This window comes from Bidens hawaiensis, unplaced genomic scaffold, assembly GCF_021521415.1.
Source record: "Bidens hawaiensis isolate Kalapana, Puna unplaced genomic scaffold, B.hawaiensis_p1.1 tig00030873_1, whole genome shotgun sequence".
In the NCBI taxonomy this organism is placed as follows: Eukaryota; Viridiplantae; Streptophyta; class Magnoliopsida; order Asterales; family Asteraceae; genus Bidens; species Bidens hawaiensis.
The window spans coordinates 50,738-73,380 of record NW_027495177.1 but is presented as its reverse complement, the minus strand read 5'-3'; the positions used below and the strand labels follow the sequence as shown (position 1 = coordinate 73,380).

The 22,643-nt window shown below is 36.5% G+C and overlaps 1 protein-coding gene across 1 annotated transcript; it reads right to left on the bottom strand.

The window, feature by feature from the left end:
- Window positions 1–14,111: 14,111 nt before the first annotated feature.
- Window positions 14,112–18,663, bottom strand: LOC143581318 (short-chain dehydrogenase TIC 32, chloroplastic-like). Its single transcript, XM_077064139.1, has 8 exons — window positions 18,518–18,663; window positions 16,252–16,483; window positions 16,085–16,164; window positions 15,840–15,993; window positions 15,185–15,263; window positions 14,994–15,090; window positions 14,858–14,904; window positions 14,112–14,365 (listed from the first exon to the last, which is right to left on the bottom strand). The coding sequence occupies exons 1-8, from the start codon at window positions 18,621–18,623 to the stop codon at window positions 14,207–14,209; spliced, it is 954 nt and encodes a 317-aa protein (XP_076920254.1). The 5' UTR covers window positions 18,624–18,663; the 3' UTR covers window positions 14,112–14,206.
- Between the last annotated feature and the right edge of the window lie 3,980 nt (window positions 18,664–22,643).

Sequence of the window (22,643 nt, the reverse complement as noted above, 5' to 3'; positions counted from 1 at the left end):
CAGTTGGAAGTCCCCAGTACCAAGAAAAAGGGGCATCTAATTAAGCTCAAGATGAAAATCCTAATCTTGGTTTAGATAAAGTTGTTGATGTAGGTAAAACTACTAACAGCAGGGCATCAGCTAAGACTATTAATTTAGTTTATGCTAAAACTATTCAAGATTTGACTGATGAAGTTCAAAGTTTGAGCTCTAAGGTCTTGAAGCTCAAGAAGCTCATTAGCAAAAAATGACTCAAACTCAAGTCCAACAACCCCAAGATAATACCCAATTGTTTGCCTCCATCCGGAGGGAGTTTCAATCTCGCATCCACCAACTAGTCACTCAAACGCCACCAGCCACTCAAAGCTCTAGCACTGTGGAGGGTATAACCACCTCTAACCAAGATGATGTTAAGCAAAAATTCTTTATTTCCTCACAATTTCAAATTTTCCAAACAAAAGTCAACACTGATACAATGATGCTTAAAAAAATTCTTAAACATTCTTACCAATGAGTTCAGAAAGTAGATGGTAGATCAAAGGAATCAAGTGAACTTTCAGAAATTGTTCCTCCTTCTCCATGGTTTCCAAAGCAAGCTGATGTTGTTGTTGACGCCAAAAAGGAGGAGAATATCCTTGATGATTCAAGGAGAGTGGCTAAGAAGAAGCCTGAAGAAACATAAAAAACGCTAAAGAGGCTGCTAAGTTGAAGGAAATGCTGAGGAAGAAAAGGGAGGCTAAGGATTAGTCAAAAAATTGTCAGAAAATCCTGATGAAACTAAATCATCAAAAACAAAAAAGGCTAAAATCAATATCCAAATGTGGAAGGAAGGTTGGAAAGGCAAAACAAAGACGAGTAGTTTCTCAAACTGTTGATGATCATTCACTTGTTACACCAACAAATGCTGATGTTGCTGATACACTAACTACTGGTGCTCCACAAGAACATTTCAGAGACTGTTGATGCACCCAAGGTAACACAAGAATCAAATACTATTCCAAAGGTAGTAGAAACCTTGAAGTCAATTCCTAGTCATCAAAAGGCTTTTGACAGTAGTTTTAAAGAAGATTGATTCTTCCAAGAGAAGATGACTCACCGCCATCTCCTCATGCTAAAAACGTTCAAGCCTAAGAATGTTAAAGAATTTATCACTTATCAAAAACAAGAGGCTGCATGAACTTTGGCAGAAGAAACTAAGAAAATGTACGATGAAGAAGCTGCAAGACTATATCAATAAGAGCTTCTGAAGACAAGAATCTTGAACAACAGGCTTATGAAAGAAGCATGATTGTTTTACAGAGACCAATATCATAATAAGCAGCTATTGACGGTAGCCAAGAAGTCATCTCTTTTATGGTTGAAAGAGCATGCTAAGTACAAGGTAACTCTCAACAATATTAGAGATTGAACTTATGAAGAATTACAAGCTGAATGTTAAGGAGTAGAAAAGCTCAATGAACAAGACCCTAACCGGGATCACCCTGAACCGGATTCAGGTGTAGTAAAGGCCAGGATTTCTGAAGAAAATGAAAGAGAAATACTTAAGATGAAGATTGAATTAGCTAAGGCTAATTTTCACTCAAGAAGAGAGACTGCTAGATAGGGGTAAAGATAAGCTTATGATTGCTTATAGGGATCTTGTACAAGAAAGAAATAAGAACCCAAGCAATTTCCCTGAACCAAAAGCTTTATCTACAATCAATCTTCCCAAAAAAGCAAAGAGCTACTTAAAACTACAGCTCTGATCCCAAGTTCTGCAAAATAAGGGATTAAGGAAACAAACTTGGCCTTATATGCTAAGAGGAGGAGGAGGAGGAGGAGGAGAAGAAGAAGAAGAAGAAGAAGAAGAAGAAGAAGACGAAGAAGATGAAGAGGAAGAGGAAGAGGAAGAGGAAGAGAAAGAAGAAGAAGAAGAATTACAAGCCATCAAGGACATACATAGAGATGCCAAGATGGGATTTGTATATGATATAATTTTGTTACCCTTCTTCATCTTCTTTACCGACACTAGCTGCAGTTGCAACTGAAGAACCAAACCAGTCAGGTTCTAAAGTTATTAAATGGAGCAAAATTTAAAACTACTCCTATTTAATTTTGGAATTTGAGTCTGGCACTTCACAAAGGGTATAACTTTAGGATGTGCCAACGTTGGATGAAAGTGTGTTAAAGAGTTTGATAGACGACCTTCCACTTCAAATGGAAGAGGATGATAGTTTGGGTATTGAGATTATAAAATTCATCAAAGATTTAGCCTAAAGAAGACTTTCAAGATAACACAATGGATAAAAAAGGAATAAATGGTTTTGGCATCATTAGTTCAGAAGGAGATTGTTGAACCTTGCAAATAACTGACAAGGACCAAACAACTGATGGCTCAAACATCAAATGTTTCAACAAATATCAGTAGTTAGCATAGGATTCTCTTTAGTCATTTGTTTGTAATTGGTTCATTAGTAGTTTGTATCCGTTTATTTAGATGCCACTATCACCTTTAGCTTATCAATAGTTTAACACATGCATATAATGAAAAAGAGAGTCTCTTCTAAAATAACACTTTTACGCATCACAATACTCATTTGATCAGTTATTTACTAATCCGTTCAAAGGATTAAATCAGTTATTTACTGTTACATTGGTGTAATTGTGTTTGATTAGCTTAGATTGAGATTTACGATCCTAACACGGCTTTAAGGCTTTGTACTGTGGTTCCCACTTCATTATATTAACTAATGAATTTTCAAACCTTATTTGTCTCGGTAAGTATTAGGGCATGGTTTAATTGGAAAAAAATACCGGTGATCACAGTTTTGCTGTTAGTCTGTCATTAATTAAAATAACCTAAGTGTTTTGTAAAGACAGTTCCAAGTTCGGATTTCATTGCAAATATTTTCGGGACAAAAAGGATAAGTGTGGGGATGTGATGTGTGGCTGAAAGAGCGTGTTTTAAGTGTTTAATTTCATGTATGTTAATTGTTTTTGTATATCGAATACGAATACTGTGAGTTGTTTATTGATTGCAGGTTCTTGGAGCTTAACAGAACTAATTTGGAGTACTTATGGGAAAGGAATCTAGTTACGGTTAATGGGATGCAAACCGGGGAACGGAAAGGAAAAAGAGTGTCAAGAAAACGAGAAAACGAGGTTCTGGTACTGTAGCAGTCGTTGGCTACGGGTTCCATACCGTAACTTACGGCTATGGTTAACGATTTGTGTGACCGTAAGGCAGAAGCTCCAATCTGTAGGCTACGGCGAGGCCATAAGCTACGGTGGCCAGGCCGTAGGTCTGATCTAACAGGACTTCCGAATTTTATCATTTTATTCCATATTTAAGCGGGGAAAACCCTAACGTCGATTATCCTTCATACTCTATCATATTGGGGCGATTTTGGAGCCATCTTTCACCATCCTAACATCCTTTAATCACCATAAACATCCATGCTATCATCCTTCCAACCAAGAATCGAGACACCCATTATCATTATGCAAGGCTAGATCATTCATGACCATCTCCAGGAATGTTTGTAAGCAAGACTTTTTGTATTTTGAATCTTTACATTGGAACTAGAGTTTATTAATCATTCAGTTTATCAATCTTTTACATTTGTATGTGCATTTAATAGCTTTTCGTAATTGACTGTTTTATGATTTTATCAGTTATCGGTTTGTGATCATCAACTATTAGGATTAGGTTCTTAGAAGACATTGACTTGTTTATCTTTAGCCATTAAATCACTTACATTTATCAAACCCTAAAAATGGTAATCAATATGATTATTATTCATCCAAATAAATTGTTTGGATTGAGTTATGTCAATCAGTAAGGTCAAATATCTAGTCTTTTGATTATATGCGTGATCAAACGAGTTTTCCAAATAAGTTTAATCAACTGATCTAGTTTGCTTCACAGCCTAAAACCTAGAGTTTACTTACTTTTCTGTAATCTCTTTACAATCTAATCAATATTTAATCTGCTTGACATCGTCTGTCCGCCTAGCATCATTATTATTAAACAATAAACTCGATTGGCACTTTCCACTTATTCCATCTGAATTCGACACCTTACTTGCCCTTGCTACTAAAGGTAACTTTTATAAATATTTTTGATTGGCCTTTATAAAATATCTTAAAGGGACCACCATAAGCTACGGTGGTAAGGTCGTAGCTTACGGCCAAGTCGTAAGGTACGGTACTCGACCTTTTCCCATGTGTTCAGACCACCGTAAACTACGGTGGCCAAGGCATAGCTTACGGCAGCAGCAGCAGCTAAAAAAATAAAAAAAAAAATATGCGAAAATTGTTGACCACACATCCAAACAAACCGGTTTTTAAAAGATTATAACAAGTTTCCTCTCTTTCATTCATCATCATCTTCCCAACCAAAACCTTTTTTTCTCCAACCTCTAACTTCTTCAATCCTCCATCAAATCTCTTAATTCGGGCTCTAATCTCACTATTTTTTCGAGAGGAACACAATTGTGGTGTTGATTACAATTGTTCTACTTCTTTTTTGACGAATCAGTGATGGAGGGTGACGAGGGTTTATTTTTGTAATTGAAGTTTTTTGCAACATCTTTCAACATTAAAGGTATGTCTCTTATTATTTGTGCTTGAAGATTCATAAGGCATATTGTTAGGGTTTCAATATTGACATTATGGGTTTTGAAGGAGGTTCTGGGTTGTTGTTTAGATGTTTCTTTCATGCTTGTATGTTAGAAATTTTTGGGGATGTTAACTATTCGTGAGATTGTGTGCATACATAGATGGGTATGATGAATTCTTGGTTATTATGGCTTGTTAAACTTGTTATAAGAGTTGAATGTGCTGAATAATAATAAAGATTTTTGAAAAATAAGGTGTTAGAATGGTATTGTGTTAAAATGGATGTTTTATCAATGTTGAAAGAGGAAGTTTAATGTTGTGATGCTAAGCATTGATCGATGTCAAACGTTCAATCAAAAATATAATAAAAATTACATTTAGTAGCAAGGGCAAGTAAGGTGTCGAATCAGTGGAAAGTGTCAATCGAGTTTATTGTTTAATAATAGTTATGCTTGGTGGACAGACGATGTCAAGTAGATTAAATACTGATTAGATTGTAGAACAATTAGAGAAAAGTATGTAAACTCTAGGTTTGAGGCTGTGAAGCAAACTAGACCAGTTGATTAAACTTATTTGATCACGCCAATAATCAAAAGACTAGATATTTGACCTTACTGATTGACATAACTTAATCCAAACAATTTATTTGGATGAATAATAATCCAATTGATTGACATTTTTAGGGTTTGATAAATGTAAGTTATTTAATGGCTAAAGATAAGGGGGTCAATGTCTCTAAGAACCTAATCCTAATAGTTGATGACCAGAAACCGATAACTGATAAAATCACAAAACATTCAATTATGAAAAACTATTAAATGCACATACAAATGTAAAAGATTGATCAATTGAGTGATTAATCAACTTTAGTTCCAATGTAAAGATTTCAAAATACAAAAAGTCTTGCTTACAAACAAAACCCTACTACCTGGAGATGGTCATGAATGATCTAGCCTTGCATAATGATAATGGATGTCTCGATTCTTGGTTAGAGCAATTCAGAATCAAACAACTCACGAAGGATCTCGAGGAACAAGACAAGTTATAACGCGGCTTTGCGGGGCGTTTCATTCTATGAGGACCGAGGTGGTTGAGCTTACCTGAAGAGTAGATCACCTGACTAGTCATCTCGGTCTGGCTATAGACAGGATCAAGGAGCTTAAGAACCAACTCGAGCCTTAGGATGAGCCTGAGGAAGAGCCAATGGAGTAACCCAATGAGAATCCTAAAGAGGAGCAGGAGGAGAGTGCAGGGTCCGCGATGACTCATTGATGTTTAATGATATTTATATTTCTCAATGAACTTGCATTTCATATGGAACCTATGTGGAACATGGAACCCTACCATCAAAGAAGACAACCACTGGAACTAGTGATAACAAGCGCAAGTGGGATAACAGTGGTAACAGTAATCAAAGTAATAAGATAGTATCTTCCAGCAATTCTCACCATCATCAGCACAAAGGTTTGATTCTTCGAAGAACGCCAATCATTCAAGTTCAAGTCAAAATCAAGGGGGTTATCAGGGAAAGTATCCCAGATGCAACATGTGTAATCTTCATCATGTGGGTTGTTGTGACAAGCTAATATGTCAGCGTTGTGGCAAGATTGCTCATGAAGCGAAATATTTCAAAAGTGAACCTCTGCGAAACAAAATCAGCAGTAAGAAGTTCAAAAAGGATGCTATGAATGTGGTCAAAAGGGACATTTCAAAAGGGATTGTCCGAAACTGAAAAACAACAATAATGGTAGAAATAATGGAAACTGGAAAAACAACAAATGTGGGAATGGCAACATCGGTGGCGACGGAAAAGGAAGAGCCTTTGTGATTAGATCAGGTTAGGCTCTACCCGATTCTCTTACTATTAGTGGTAAGTTTTTATTGAATGGTCATTATGCTATGACTATATTTGACACTGGAGCCGACAGAAGTTTTATTTCCTCTAAGTTTGGTAAATTGTTAGAAACTAACCTGTCAGGCCTAGAGTTAAAGTATATAGTAGAACTTGCCAATGGAAAAAATATCAAAGTATAGCACATCCTCAAGGCATGTAAGCTAACATTATATACTCATACTTTCGATATCGATCTTATGCACGTAGAACTTGGTAGTTTTGATGTAATAGTTGGTATGGATTGGTTGTCTACCAACCAAGCCGAAGTAATCTGCCATGAGAAGATAGTCCGTATTCCTCTACCTAGTGGAGAAATTCTATCTATTCAATGTGATAAGATGGGGGCAGTCATGGGCGTCATTTCTGTTATGAAGGCCCAGAAGTTGTTACGCAAGGGACACACGGATGTCTTAGCACTAGTTTCCGATACGAAAGCTAAGAGGAAACGAATGGAGGATATTCCGATCGTTATGGATTATCCCGAAGTATTTCCTAAAGATATACCTAGACTTCCACCACAACGACAAGTGACTTAACCCCGGGAACTACTCCCATTACTCGCGCACCTTACCAACTCGTTCCTAACAAATTAGAGGAGTTATCTGAGCAATTGCAAGAATTGTTAGATAAAGGCTTTATTCGTCCAAGTTCATCCATGTGGGGAGCCCCTGTTCTTTTTGTTAAGAAGAAATATGGAACTTTTCGAATGTGCATAGACTACCGAGAACTCAACAAGGTTACGATCAAGAATCGATATCCCTTACCCAGTATTGATGATCTCTTTAATCAGCTTCAAGGGTCTGGTTACTATTCAAAAATAGATCTTAGGTCAGGTTATCATCAACATAGAGTTCAATAAGAGGATATATCTAAGATTGCGTTTTGCATTCGTCATGGTCATTACGAGTTTGCGGTTATGTCATTTGGATTAACAAACGCTCATGCAGTATGCATGGATCTCATGAATTGACTTTGAAAACCTTACTTAGACAAGTTTGTCATTGTGTCCATCAATGATATTCTAATCTATTTCAAGACTAAAGGGGGCCACAAGGAGCATTTACGCTTGATTTTGGAATTTCTCAAGAATAAGCAACTATATGACAAGTTTTCAAAATTTAAATTTTGGATCAGAGAGGTACCGTTCTTAGGACATGTGGTTAACGAGGAAGGAATTCACGTTGACCCCTCAAATATAGAATCTATTAAAGATTGGCCGACACCAAGGACTTCGACCGAAATCCGTCAATTTCTTGGATTGGCGGATTATTATCGAAGATTCATTGAAGGGTTTTCAAAGATCGCCCAACCTCTCAATTCCCTAACTCACAAAGATACCGCATACAAATGGGGTGAAGAGCAAGAATCATCATTTCAAGCATTAAAGCACAAGCTTCGTAGCGCACCGATCTTGTCCTTACCAGACGGAATCGACGATTGTGGTTTATTGTGATGCTTCCATCCAAGGATTTGGATGTGTACTAATGCAGCGCGAAAAGGTTGTCGCCTATGCTTCCCGACAGTTAAAAGCTCATGAAAGAAATTACACAACACACGATTTGGAGTTATGAGCCATTATATCGCTCTTAAGATTTCGAGGTACTATTTTTATGGAACCAAGTGCGAAATCTACACGGACCATAAGAGTCTACAACACATATTCGAGCAAAAGGAGCTGAATATGAGACAGAGAAGGTGGGTTGAACTACTTAAAAATTACGAATGTACAATCAAGTACCATCCAGGCAAGGCTAATGTCGTAGTTGATGCCTTGAGTCGCAAGAAAAACCTGAAACCTAGAAGAGTTTGGGCTCTGCAATTAACTATTCACACCGGGTTGCCAAAAAGAATTCGAGAGGCTCAGTTCGAAGCTTTGAAAGCTGAATTTTGATTATGAATCTCTGTGTGGAATTTATGGAAATTCTGAAGTTAAGTCCGACGGTATTCGTTATTACAACTAGCGGATTTGGGTACCTCGTTGTGCGAATTTACGAGAATTGGTCATGGATAAGGCACATAAATCCCGATATTCAGTGCATCCAGGTTCAAACAAAATGTACCAAGAGTTAAAGGAACTTTATTAGTGGTTTGGCATGAAATAAGAGGTCGTTGGTTACGTGGCTAAGTGTTTTACGTGTGCCAAGGTAAAGGCCGAAAACAGAAAACCATCCGGATTACTCCAACAACTTGTTATTCCGATGGGAAAATGGGAGCATATCTCGATGGATTTCATAACCAATTTACCAAAGGCTCCAAGTGGATGTGATACCATTTGGGTAATAGTGGACCGTTTAACGAAGTCAACCCTCTTTTTTAGCTATTCGAGAGTCTGACAATATGGACAGATTAGCACGTATTTATATAAAAAAAAAAGTGGTTGCACTACATGGTGTGCCGATCTCGATTATATCGGACTGTGATGCTAGATTCACTTCAAAATTTTGGATATCATTACAAAAAGCGTTAGGTACGCGATTGGATATGAGCACGACTTATCATCCTCATACTGATGGTCAGAGTGAACGAACGATTCAGACTTTGAAATATATGCTAAGAGCATGTGTTATTGATTTTGGAAACAGTTGGGAAAATCATTTACCGTTAGTTGAATTCTCATACAACAATATCTACCATACTAGTATGAATGTCGCGCCCTTTGAAGCTTTATATGGTCAAAATTGTCGATCAACACTCTGTTGGGCGGAGGTGGGTGAAAGTAAGCTAACCTGACCGGAGATATTTTACAAAACGAATGAAAGGATAGTTCAAATCATAAAACGTATGGCACCGTCTCGAGATCATCAAAAAAGCTATGTTGATAAATGCCGAAAACCCTTAGAACTTGAAGTGGGAGCCAAATACTTTTGAAAGTGTCACATTGGAAAGGTGTCATCCGTTTTGGAAAGCGTGGAAAACTAAACCCGCGCTATGTAGGTCCATTCAAAATTTTTTAAAGAATTGGTCCGGTAGCATATAGATTGAACCTGCCTGCACAACTCCGTGCAGTGCAAAACGTTTTCCATGTATCGAAGCTTAAGAAGTGCTTAGCAGAAAAAAAAACCTTATAGTTCCGTTGGAAGAACTAGAAGTCAATGAGAAACTGTGTTTTGTGGAGGAACCTATCGAAATTACGGATAGAGAAGTATAAACACAAAGGCACAGTAAAATTCTGATGGTTCGTGTTCGTTGGAATTCTAAGCATGCACCGGAATTCACGTGAGAGCACGAAGTTCAACTGAAAGAAAAGTATCCTCACCTATTCAAACATAATCTCAAACACTATGTATGATATAAATTTCGGGATGAAATTTTCTTTAACAGAGGGATGATGTGACAATCTGAAAAAAAAATTCTTTTATTTTTCCTCTTCGTTCTTTCTTCCTTTCGAGCCGTTGAGCGACACTATACAATTTTCAGGACGAAAATTCTTTTAACAAGGGGATGATGTGACAACTGCCAAAATTCATGTTAACTCCGTTACTTCTGTTAACACTCACACAAGTCTGTCCGAGTACGTTGGTGGTCTAATAAGAATGACAAACTACAAAAAAATATTATTATATGACATTTAAATAATTATGTATTACATGTTGTATGTTATGTCATAAAAATACTTGTGCTAAAGTTTATATTATTACTAGTTACATATGTTACTTGCTATATGTTATATGAAATACATACTTATGTTATATATGTATTCCTAAAAAGAGTATGATATAAATGTTACATGTCACATTTGATTAAAAAAAAGTTATCATAAGTTGTTTTGATGGAAAACTGAAAGGAACTCGTTATGTAGCATTCATGTGGTTTAATTACAACTTAATGAAAAGTAAATGATAATCTATTTTTTTCATTTCTCTTTTTCCTCTCTTTGTTCGTCCATTTCACCACACACATACACAGTCCTCTTTTGTTTTTCTCTCTAAAAATCAAGCACACATACTTGCATTTTTTGTGTTCTTGGATCAAAGGCTAGAAGGTATTTTGTGTAGTTTGTGATCATCCAATTAAGTTATTATGTTTTATGATTATTTTCTTGTATTTTAAAAATGGAGAATATGGATTTAGTATCCAAATAATGTTTAAATCTATGGAACCACAACCTAAAATTGAAAGATTGAAAAGTTGGTCATGTTAAGCATTATTGTTGTTTTGATTTGGATGTGGTATGAAAACCCTAAAATATTCTATATATTTCTGTAATGAATTGAGTATATATAAATGTTTATAAATGATGATGATTAGTTGTTGAATTAGGGTTATATGAATATTAAAAACATGATTTACATGAGTTGCAATTTAATTCAGATTGCCGCAGAATTATGTGTGTGTAATGTTAGGGCTATAAACTGTTGATAAATAAATGTTTTTGGTTATTTCTTGATTCTAGGATTATTGAATCTAGTTTCTGTAAACATAAGATATATAATTTTTAGATAAGGATATAATAGATTTTATGAATTTACAAATCTACAACTCTATGCTAATAATTGAACTTGTATTATGGTCTATATATTTGGTTGTGCATCTTGAGTTTGGTAAAATAAATTGTAGTGATTCCACTTCTAGAACAATATTTTGTGAGTGTAAAGCTAATGAATTGGTCTTACTTTATATGGTGAAGTATACAATTTTAGACGAATTTTTACATTTTGTTGCGCGTTGAAATAGCTACATGTACATGACATATTGTATGAATTTTAATGATTTTTTTGTATATTGAAAAATTATAATAAAAATATGTTTGTAAAGGCTAGGACTTGTATATTACTGTGGTAAAATTTTCATAAGTTAATTTGGTGATTGAGGTGTTACAAAAGTATTTTTTGTTGGGTTATAATATGTCTTATAAATCCAGATTTGCTATGCATGCAATATGATGTGTTATATGATCATTCGTGCACTATTTGTTGATAGGTAGAACTGGATTAACAATTAGAAATTACCTTGACTAAGTGGTTAGTCTTGCTTGATGTGTTAGGATATGGTAAACACTTGTTTGAATCATATGTGTAGCATGAAAAGTGAATAGATGTGTAAACCATGTATTGTTGATAAACACATACATGGAAATGACTTTTATAAATTATAAGTCAACATGTTTAAATTGTATGTCACCAACGCGTCGTCGGGTCAACTCAATCAAACTATGGTCAACAGTCAAGTTGGTCAACTTTTTGGGTTAACAAAGGTTGGACCTTTTGCTCAAAGGTCAACACAAAGTCAAACTTGGTCAAAGGTCAACAAGTCAAACTTTAGTCAAAGTCAACAAAAAGTCAACCCTTAGTCAAACTCAAATAAACAATGGGATTGTTTGGATACAAGGGGTTCTAGGAACCACTACACAATTACTTACGCACTTGTATTAATTAGGATACTAGTACGCGACTTTTGACTTAAGCGGTTGACTTTAAATTAGCACGCATTCGAGGTGAGTTTCACTGCCCCTTTTTTTGCATACTTTTCCTTTCGGGGGAGAAAGCATGCACAACTGTTTTTAGATCTTGTAATATTGTTTTTATCGCATGAGTGCATAGTGTATTTACCAACTTAAAGTCCTCACACACATTGGACCGTTAATTAAGGTGAACTAGCGAGTCAATATTGAGTAGTACTACTGGGCTTGACAAACCCCACTCGCGTTGGTCGCTCCAACTCGACCGAAGGTCGAACGGGTGTACCATTGGACTAAACTTAGCCAAGTCGGGTAAAGGCTTGGTACCGAGGCAACAACTCTGTCAGCTTCGGTCGCAATGGAATCTACATTATTGTAGCATGTTTACTAGCGTAATTAATTAGGGATAAATTCATTGTTTACATTATCTGCTTTTGGAATAAACTGTTTTTGGAACTCAAACCTATGAACTCACCAACCATCGCATTGACACTTTTTAGCATGTTTTTCTCAGGTCGCTAACCCTTGGTGCACGGATAGAAAGTCTCATGCATGTCCCATATAAACTTCAAATTATGAACTTTTGTTTTCAAGAACTTATACTTTTGTTTGAGCATGTCTTTGGCACTTAAACATTTCATGTTGTTTTGGGAACTTGTTCCCACATGTTATGCTACCGCTGATAAAACATAATACTCTGAAAACATTTTTTCCTTCGTTGGGCAGTAATGGTTTCATTTTAAATAAAGTTAGTAGTAGTTTGGGGTAACTAATGACTAAGGTCTTGGTTTGTCATGCGCCTCACGGTAAATCGCCGCATTGGAAATTGAGGGCGTGACACAAAAAATCTCCTATTTTTGAAACTTATGTTATTGCTGTCAATTGACATTAATAAGGATAACTTAGTCTATTTTACATATATATATATATCAAGAATTAAGGATCGGTGATTGTTTTTTTTTTTAAATTTAAAATTGCCTTTTGGAACTCCGGTACGTGTTTTTTTAACGATTTCATACGCCATTTTCTTCAATCAGGAATGCGATTTTGTAGGTAAAAATTCGATTCAACAATAAAACAGGTACGCTTCTATTTTTAGATCTGGATTGTGTACCACCAGCTATCATAACGCTTTTGTACCACGATCCGGTACGTGCGAACTGGATCGCGGATCGTGGCTTATGTTGTTTTCTATGACTGCTTTTAACTATTGACTCCTTAGCCCTTAAACTTTCAACTATTAACATTTTAGCCCCTGTACTTTCAGCAATTGACACATTAGCCCTTGAACATTCAACAATTAACACTTTAGCCCCTCGACTATTAATGGTTTAACCCCTCTACTTTAAACTTTTAACACTTTATACCCTAAAACTTTTAACTTCTGGCACTGAAGCTCCTTGACTTTCAGTTATTGATAGTTTAGCCCCTCTACTTTTAACTATTGACATTTTAGCCTATGGAATTTCATCTAATGACACTTTAGCCTCTCTTTTTTGTTAAATATTGACAATTTAACCGCTCTACTTTCAACAATTGACGCTTTAACCTTGAACTTTCAAATATTAACACTTTGGCCCCTAATCCTTCAACAATTGATACTTTAGCCCCTAAGCCTTCAACACTTGATGCGTAGCCCTTCTACTTTCAATTATTGACACTTTAGTTCTCGAACATTTAACTATTGACACTTTAGCCCCTAAACATTCAACATGTAAATATTTCAAAACATTTAACTATTGTCACTTCAGCTCTAGAACTTTTAACAATGAACACTTTAGCCGAACTTTCAACTTTTGAAACTTCGCCCCTCTACTTTCACCTATCCCCATCTCTAGCATGATTCTTGAATAAAAAATATAGATGTCTTTAGAGATAGCATGCCTCAGCCTTCAAATGTTTAAATAGTTGTTTTAGAGTATCGTTTAGTTAGTATCTTATATTGTTAAGTTATCAATATCTTCTAAAGCATCTTCGTGTGTTGAATCAATGAGATTATCAGTAATCAAACACCGTATTAGGGCTTGAACAATTAATGCATCAAAGTCGATAGATTTAATTAGTATCTTATATTGTTAAGTTATTAATATCTACTAGAGCATCTTCGTGTGTTGAATCAATGAGATTATCAGTAATCAAACACCGTATTAGGGCTTGAACAAATAATGCATCAAATTCGATAGATAAAGCTTCAATTGTAGAATTAATCTAATCTTCTACATTAATTTCATCAATTGTGGAAAGGTAGTACCATTTTGGCTTATGAAAATTTTTAATCATGAAAGACCTTGTAGTTATGCATACATCTATCTTATGGAGAAACGTACTTTTAATGTTTACTTGATTAATTTGATACTGAAATCCCACAATCTCTTAGCCAAATCCACGTCTTTAGCCAGCTCTGTTGTTTTTGCCAAGTTACTATCTGAAAAATATGCCCCACTTACACCTTTCACTTGCGGGTGCAATGCTACATAGCATGTTGTTGCCGCCCCCTACACCAAATTAAACATTAAAAGATTAATATATTATAAAACAATTATTAAATTCCATTAGGCAGGGCTACAAATGGGATGATTCTGACAATGTGTTAATGAGTAAACTTTAATACTAAAGTATCCTGGAAAATCACTTTTAGTATTCTTAAATAATGAAGTTCAATAGTCATATTATAGAGTAAATTAAACTCTTCGCCCTTTATGTAAACAAATAAGGTTTTGTCCTTTCCACTAACAAACAGTAACTTTTTTTCCGTTAACTCTAGTCATGTGCACATGAGGGTAAATTGGTCTTTTTGCCCCATTTACTTTATGTTTTCAGTATAAATATAAATATATGCACACTCCATCTATCTCCCTCTCTCCTCTCACCGTACCCTCTCTCTCTCTCTCTCTCTCCCTCTCTCAATATAACGCTCATTGTGGGTCGACCTGGCCCATTTTTTATCAGTACAAACTACTTATACATAAAATGGCTAAACTACTAACCTGCTGAACATTTTTCAACAGAAGGTTGCTGAGCTTGCTTACAAAACCTGCATTTGAACATGGCAGTAACAATATGTGTGGTTATATAAACTTACATCTTTTTTCTATTTATTGACAAATATTTAAGAAACATTACCTTCAGCAAAGCTCGGAGGAGTAAATATGTGACGGAACAAGTTTGTTGAGATTACTCCGGGATGAAGAGAATTTGCAGTTATTTCTGTTCCCTCTTCCTGTAGTTATAGTATTTTAATCTAAACTTCAATATGACTATCAAAAGTCAAAATGGATCTCATTTATGATAATTTATGTAATTTAAACTTATACCTTTAGCTGTCGTGTAAGCTCATTAGCATGCAGAATGTTGGCTAGCTTTGATTGACCATATGCTTGATATTTACTGTACCTGTGCATCACCTAATTAATGTTATTTGCATATTAAATGAAATTGGGATTTTTAGAACCTCTACATAATATCAGTCATATCCACTATACTTGTGTGAACCCCACCCTTTTATGAGTAAGTTACTTCTTTAACTTTAACCGAACAAACGATCAAACACTAATAACTAAACGAACGGCGTTAAGAATTTAGATTAGTTTCCACCCTTGTGCGGCCCCCGCCCTTTTTGTGTTGTTTAGGTTTGTGCGCTAGAAGTATAAGCGAATGGTTAGGCCTAAAAAGTCATGAAAATAGACTAAGTTGTAACAGACCCAACAAAAAGTTTACTTCAACAAACGAACTTAAATAAACGTAAACTAATGAGTGTAAACTAACAAACATAAATGAGCGGACTAGACCTATGTCCATGTCTGTTTTTGTAAGAAACTGAACAAGATCTTTTGCTCATGTTCATTCGTTTATTAAACAAACGGCCATAAACGAACTTCTCGCCGAACGGTTAACTGAACGTTCAATTCGTCTACATGCATGGCTACATCCTTTAGGAGAAAGAGTGGAGTTGTATCTTTAAAAACTTACTGTTTTTCATCATTGATTTTGTCAAACCGAACTCCTTCAGGATAAGTAATCCTATGGGCTTCTGATGATACATTCACAATCCTTCCTTCTTTCCTACTTTTACGGGCTGTTTTCTTCATATTATCAAGCAGCAGATGAGTCAAAAGAAAGTGACCTGCAAACACCATTGTTTTAGCAAAGATGTCACCTTAGTTAACCAAATTCAAAAAATATAATTCAATCCAACGAAACACAAATAAACATACCGAGATGATTAGTAGCAAATTGTAGTTCTATGTTATCTTTAGAAAGCAAAAATGGAGTCATCATTATACCTGCATTGTTTCTTAAGAAACCCAACATTGACAAAAAAAACATAAATCTTTAGCTTTTGTAAGCCAAAATAAACATTATCAGTGTTTTATTTTCTTACATTAATAAGTTCAGTGATCGACCGCTTGAGTTAAAATCAGAGGCGAATTTCCTAACCGAAGCCATGGAACTAAGATCCAACTCCAATGCATCAACTTTGGCTGTTGGAATTTCTTTAATTATTGCTTCTTGAACCTGTTTACCAGCAGCCATATTTCTAACTCCCATCACCACGTGGGCCCCACGCAGCGCTAGGACCCGTGCTGTCTCACTGCCAATGCCACTTGATCCTCCTGTGGTTGTTATTTGAGCAAGTGAGCAAAAGAAAGTTACTTTCTATACCTAAGTAAACCATGTACATTATTATACTTTAAAAATTTTGAAATAAGTTTACAGTATTTTTAGCTCCAAAATTAAAAGATTGCTTCAATATTTGAAATTCCAAACATTTTACTATAATCTTGAACCTGATTACCAAGTCGTCTGCTATAACATCTTCTAGTTGTTTTTTTTCTACAACTTTAAGATGTTACTTTTTAAAAGTATGTTGCTGCCTACTGCATTTCCATTAATCGAACCTACTACTTCACGGTTGAAATTCGACATGAATATCTTGCAAGTTCACCACAAACCATACCTTCTAGGCTTGTAAATTAATGAACCAAACGTTCAGCGAGAAATTCGTTTATGTTCATTTATCTAATAAACGAATGAACATGAACAAAAAGTTTGTGATCAATTAATTAACGAGCGAACATGAACACATCTTTCTTTTGTTCATTTAGGTTCGTGAACGTTCGTTTATATATGTTCATTTATATTTATGTTCGTGAATTGTTCGTTTAGATTTTAAATGAACGAACGTAAACGAACATGAACATCATTTTGAAACGAACAAACATGAACGGAAGTATTTGTCCGATTAAGTGTTGGTGTTCGTTTAAAGTTAAATGAACGAACACCAACATGCACTTGTTCGTGTGTTTATTTTCTGTTGGATCTTATGTAACTAAGGCTGAGGGGTGTGGGGGGCGCGAGAGGGGGCGTGAGTGGGGGCGCCATCCAATAATATTGTGACGTGTGGCAGAGAGAGAAACTTGATAAGATGGGTATTGGTAGTGGTGATAGCGCCCCGGGGCATGGTGTGGAGGGGCGCGAGAGGGGGCGCGAGCGGTTTTTTTTTTTTTTTTATAAATGTATTACCCAACGAATCCGGAATTTCTCAAAAACTCAATCGGAATCCGGTCAAAACCTCAACGAATCCGGTCTTCAAAAACTCAATCGGAATCCGGTCAAAACCGGAATTTCTCAACCCGGAATCCGGTCAAAACCATGGCACCTTCACTCTCTCTCCTCCTCCTCACCACCACCGTAACCTCCACCGGAATCCGGTCAAAACCATGGCACCTTCACTCTCTCTCCTCCTCCTCACCACCACCGTAACCTCCACCGGAATCCGGTCAAAACCATGGCACCTTCACTCTCTCTCCTCCTCCTCACCACCACCGTAACCTCCACCACCATCGGCGTCACCTACACTCGGTGGTTGAATTGAAGCTTTTCTGCACGAATATATATATATATATATATATATATATATATATATATATATATATGCTGAAACATTCCCAAGACACCCAGCTTAAACCCCAACGGCTCTATTTTGCATCCCAAGACACCCCTCACGCTCAACCTGTCCCGCGAGCCTCCTGGCGCCAGCCTCGTTTTCCGCTCTCGCGCCCCTCTCGCGCCCCTCTAGCGCCCCGGTGGTGTGGCTCTCGCGCCCCGGGGCGCGAGCGAACTCCCTCTCGCGTCCTGACTAGCGCTCCGCACCCCTCAGCCTAAGATATTAATTGAGTCAATTTACAGTTATAATGTTTCCAAGTGTTAGTGGTGGATCATGTAGGTTTTCAATCCAAACTTGTTAAATCAGGGGGGGACGATTAACTAAGTAAAGTCGGGTACTGGTGGTAAGTCAGGGTCATCCCTCATATCTCGCATAAAGTTTAAGTGAGTGTTGAGTGGCATCCAATTTATTTAAATCAGTACTATATATATTATTTCAGTAAATAAATAATAATTCTTTTTTAAGAAAGCCTAAGGAATAAGGATGACCAATAACCATGACAATCATTATCCTAGGGTTTTAATTAATTTAATAACTAATACCTAAAGCCGTACAACAAAAATAGCCCGGCTCTCCCTACCATAAAATAAATCATAATTACACCTAAAAAGTGACAACTTATCCAAATACTCGTAACACCACACATATCATATATAATACTAAAAATAATTAGGAGAAGATGATAAGTAATATAAGGGACCTGTAACAATGGCGGTGAGTCCGGATGCGTCAATTCCATCGGTAACCTTCTCTGCGGTTGAATACTGCGAGAATCCTGAAGGTCCTGGTCTTGCAAACAGCCACATGTCAGTCTATTATTTGGATAGATCAAATTGCTATGGAGATAGAAATTGATTTGATCCGAGAGTAGAAAGTGTGTACGTAATGGACTATATGTTATTTGTTTTTGTGGACGCCACAAGCGCCCCGTAACCGTTTGCTCACCAATAATGTGACTTGTAACAACCACATGAATATCTCAATAATCAAGTGCACAACACAAACCAATTTTAAATTAAAAAATTATATTCCCTTTCTTAAATATATCACCAATATAAACGTTCTTTCTTTTTTTAAACGATAAATGTAAAATTGTAACTTTTTAACCCAAAACCTCTCATACAAGATATTATAACATATATTATTTTTTTTTCAAGCAATTATAATAAAGTGGCACGTAAACAGATAACACGCTGTGTCACAACATCCTTGGGGATAGCAAATTCAATCTTACTAAAAACAAAGTTTTAGTTCTTAAGAGCCGGAGAATTATTACGCACGACCCGTTGAACCTTGTTTAGAAATCCACGGCCTCCGAGGCTAAGAAACCAAATGTGTCAAAGACAAAAGAGATAAACACGTGTTGATTCTCTAAGTTAGTTTCCTCGTGATTAGCAACCTTACCCGATGCCGCCCTCAACGCAACCTGACCTGCCACAAACCCAGTGTCCCTAAGCCAAACAAGAGGGGGCACTCCTGTGAGATCCACATAAACGTGTTTCCTTCCGACCCACCCAAAAAACAAGTATATTGGCTGGCCGTAAAGTAAACATTCGTCAAATGAATTGATCATAGATATATTGAAACCTCACTTTCAGCAAAAATTTATATCTGTTTATAAACATCGCATGAAGGTGAAACTCTTATCTTGTTGCGGTTAACTTTGTATTAAAGCTACCTCATTTTGAAATCAATATACATCTGCATATAAAGGGCTTTAAGTGAACCGGATGTCTGACGGACGTCCGGTCGTTTGTTCGGGAAAAAGTTCGTTTATATTCGTTCGTTTAATAAATAAGCCGAACATGGACAAAAAATTTCGTTCGGTAAGCTTAATGGACGGGCACGGACAAGGGCTAAGTTGTTCAGTAGTGTTCATGAACGTCCGGTAACGTTCGCCCGGTTACATCCGGTAATGTCCACCCGGTAACATTCGTCCGGTATCGTAAGTGTTTAGATCTATCAATTATTGTGTCACAGCCTCCGACCCCTATATCCTGGGAGGGAAGCCGTGAACTTTAATTGGTGGTATCGGTGTTTATTAAATTATTTTGCAGCGAATATGTCATCAGAACCGTAGTTAGGAAAAATGATCAGAGTTATAAAAACACCATGTTTATTTTTATTATAAACATTTTACAATTACAACATTAAGATGTTTTTACACCTGTCTGCTTACAAATTACCAAAAGGTACTTGTCACTCGACCGTATCTATAACTGTGGTCATATTACTTATTGGCTAACACTTGTCCAATAAGTAACGTGTAATAGCCCAGTAGGCAAGCCTTGTATACAAAACCCCACAATACCAGTAGTAACCATCCCGTAAGTATACAGAGACTTAATCACTGTAATGTATTTAAAATACTTTAAAAATATATTTGAAAACATCTAGACCATCTGCCATGAGTTTTAAAGGTTTTGAAATCATCATGACAGTGTCGGAAAACAGTAGTCTCACGCAAATGTGAGTGGTACAAAAACTCGAATGTCTCACCTTGCAAGTTTACAATTATTAACGCCTCTTGATATTAAGCACCTACGATAAACACAATGTAGTATATCCAGATTAGTATAAAACCAATAATCATAACGATAATCACGAGAGTAGAAACTTTACACGATGGCACAATGTCTTACCTTAATAGGCAGAGCTTTCGGATTCGTGTATATTTCTTTCGATCGGATAGGATATCGTTACGATAACTCGGGTATTATACTCTTAATATATAATTATATGTGTGTGAATTCAGAGAGAAAAGAAAATTTTGTGCGAGATTGAATGTCCCGTTCTCAATCTATTATATCTGATTTTGGACCCCATCGCGATACACGATGGCCATAGGCAAAGGGCGTTGTGTATCGCGAAGAATCTCATATCTTTGCCTAGTCAGCCCTAGACCTACTACGTGGCACGCCACGTGGCAGGTTACGTGTCTCGTCCGCGTAGCTTCCACGTCGCGATACGCGATGTGTTACTTTGGGAGTCCATCGCGTATCGCTATGCCACCAAGTTTCTAGATAATATTACACGTCATCGCGCTACGCGATGAGGCTAATCTAAACCCGTTGCGTATCGCGATGGAAGATTATTAAAAATCTTAATTTTCCACAAAAATACTAAGGCGACCCTTAAGCGGCTCGCGACGATGTAAGCGTGCGAAGTGCGCCATCAAAGCACCACAAAGCACCACATGCAAGCGTGCCCGTGCACGTGCGCGTTTGGGTGCTTCGCACCCTCCGCTAGGACCACTGGGTGTGATATGTCTTATAAGAACATTAACATATGAGTTTTCTTTCTTATAAAGAGCTCACTAGTTTTGTAATTTAGCGATGTGGGACAAGGACTTACAATCCTATTTATATCATGGTGGAAGCTTCTCATTTTCTTTCCTTCACCAATGTGGGATGGAATTTCTCTCCTTTCATTTCCTTACTTTTTCCTTAAATTTATTTTGTGGTTTATTATAGTCTCCCCTCCTTATTTTGAATGTCGTCCTCGAGATTTACTTGGAATAAGTGTGGGTACTTCCATTTCATTTCTGATTCCAATTCCCAAGTATATTCTGGCCCACTTTTTGAATCTCACTTCACTTTGACCAGAACTATTCTTTTATGTTTGAGATTCTTGACCTTTCTATCTTTAATTTGCAAAAGTATCTCAACGAATTTCAATTTTTAATTTACCTTTATATCTTGAAGGGGTACTTTTAGTGATTTATCAGCTAAACATTTCCTTAAGTTACTTACATGAAATACATCATGTATACCTGACATTTCCTCTGGTAGTTCTAGCTGATAGGCTACTGGTCCAATTCGTTTGATAATTTGAAATGGTCCAACAAATCGTGGACTTAACTTTCCTCTCTTACCGAATTGTATTACTCCTTTCCATGGAGATACTTTCAGTAGCACCCTATCTCCAACTTGAAATTCCAATGGTTTCCGTCGATGATCTGCATAACTTTTCTGACGATCTCGTACGGTTTTTAATCTCTCCTTAACTTGATTTATCTTGTCGGTACTTTCTTGAATTATTTCAGGACCTGATAATTGCTTTTCTCCTATTGCTGCCCAACATACTGGAGTTCTGCACCTTCGTCCATAAAGAGATTCAAATGGGGCAGCATTAATACTTGTATGATAACTGTTATTATAGGAGAATTCTATTAGTGGTAAATGGTCATCCCAATTTCCACCAAAATCTATTACACATGCTCTTAGCATGTCTTCCAATGTTTGTATGGTCATTTCACTTTGACTATCAGTCTGTGTATGGTATGTTGTGCTCAAGTTTAATTTTGTTCACATAGCTACTTGAAAACTTTTCCAAAAATGAGAAGTAAAACGGCTATCCCGATCCGATACAATGGATAATGGAACTCCATGTAATGAGACAACTTTGTCTACATACAGCTTAGCTAATTGTTCCATTTTGAAAGTTTCCTTCATTTGTATAAAATGAGCTGATTTTGTTAATCTATCCACAATCACCCAGATTGTGTTATTACCTCTTTTTGTGGTAGGTAATTTGGTAACAAAATCCATTGTTAGAAATTCCCATTTCCATTCTGGCATTTCTAATTGTTAAAGTAATCCTGATGGCTTTTGATGTTCTGCTTTAACTTGTGAACAAGTTAAGCAGTTTGAAACATAACTAGTTATGTCCTTTTTCATTCCTATCCACCAATAGATTTTCTTCAAATCTTGATACATATTATCTCTTCCAGGATGCATTGTGTATTTGGATTTATGGGTTTCTTCGAGAATCTTTTCTCATAACCCTCCTATATTTGGTATCCAGATCCTATTCCCCATTCGGAG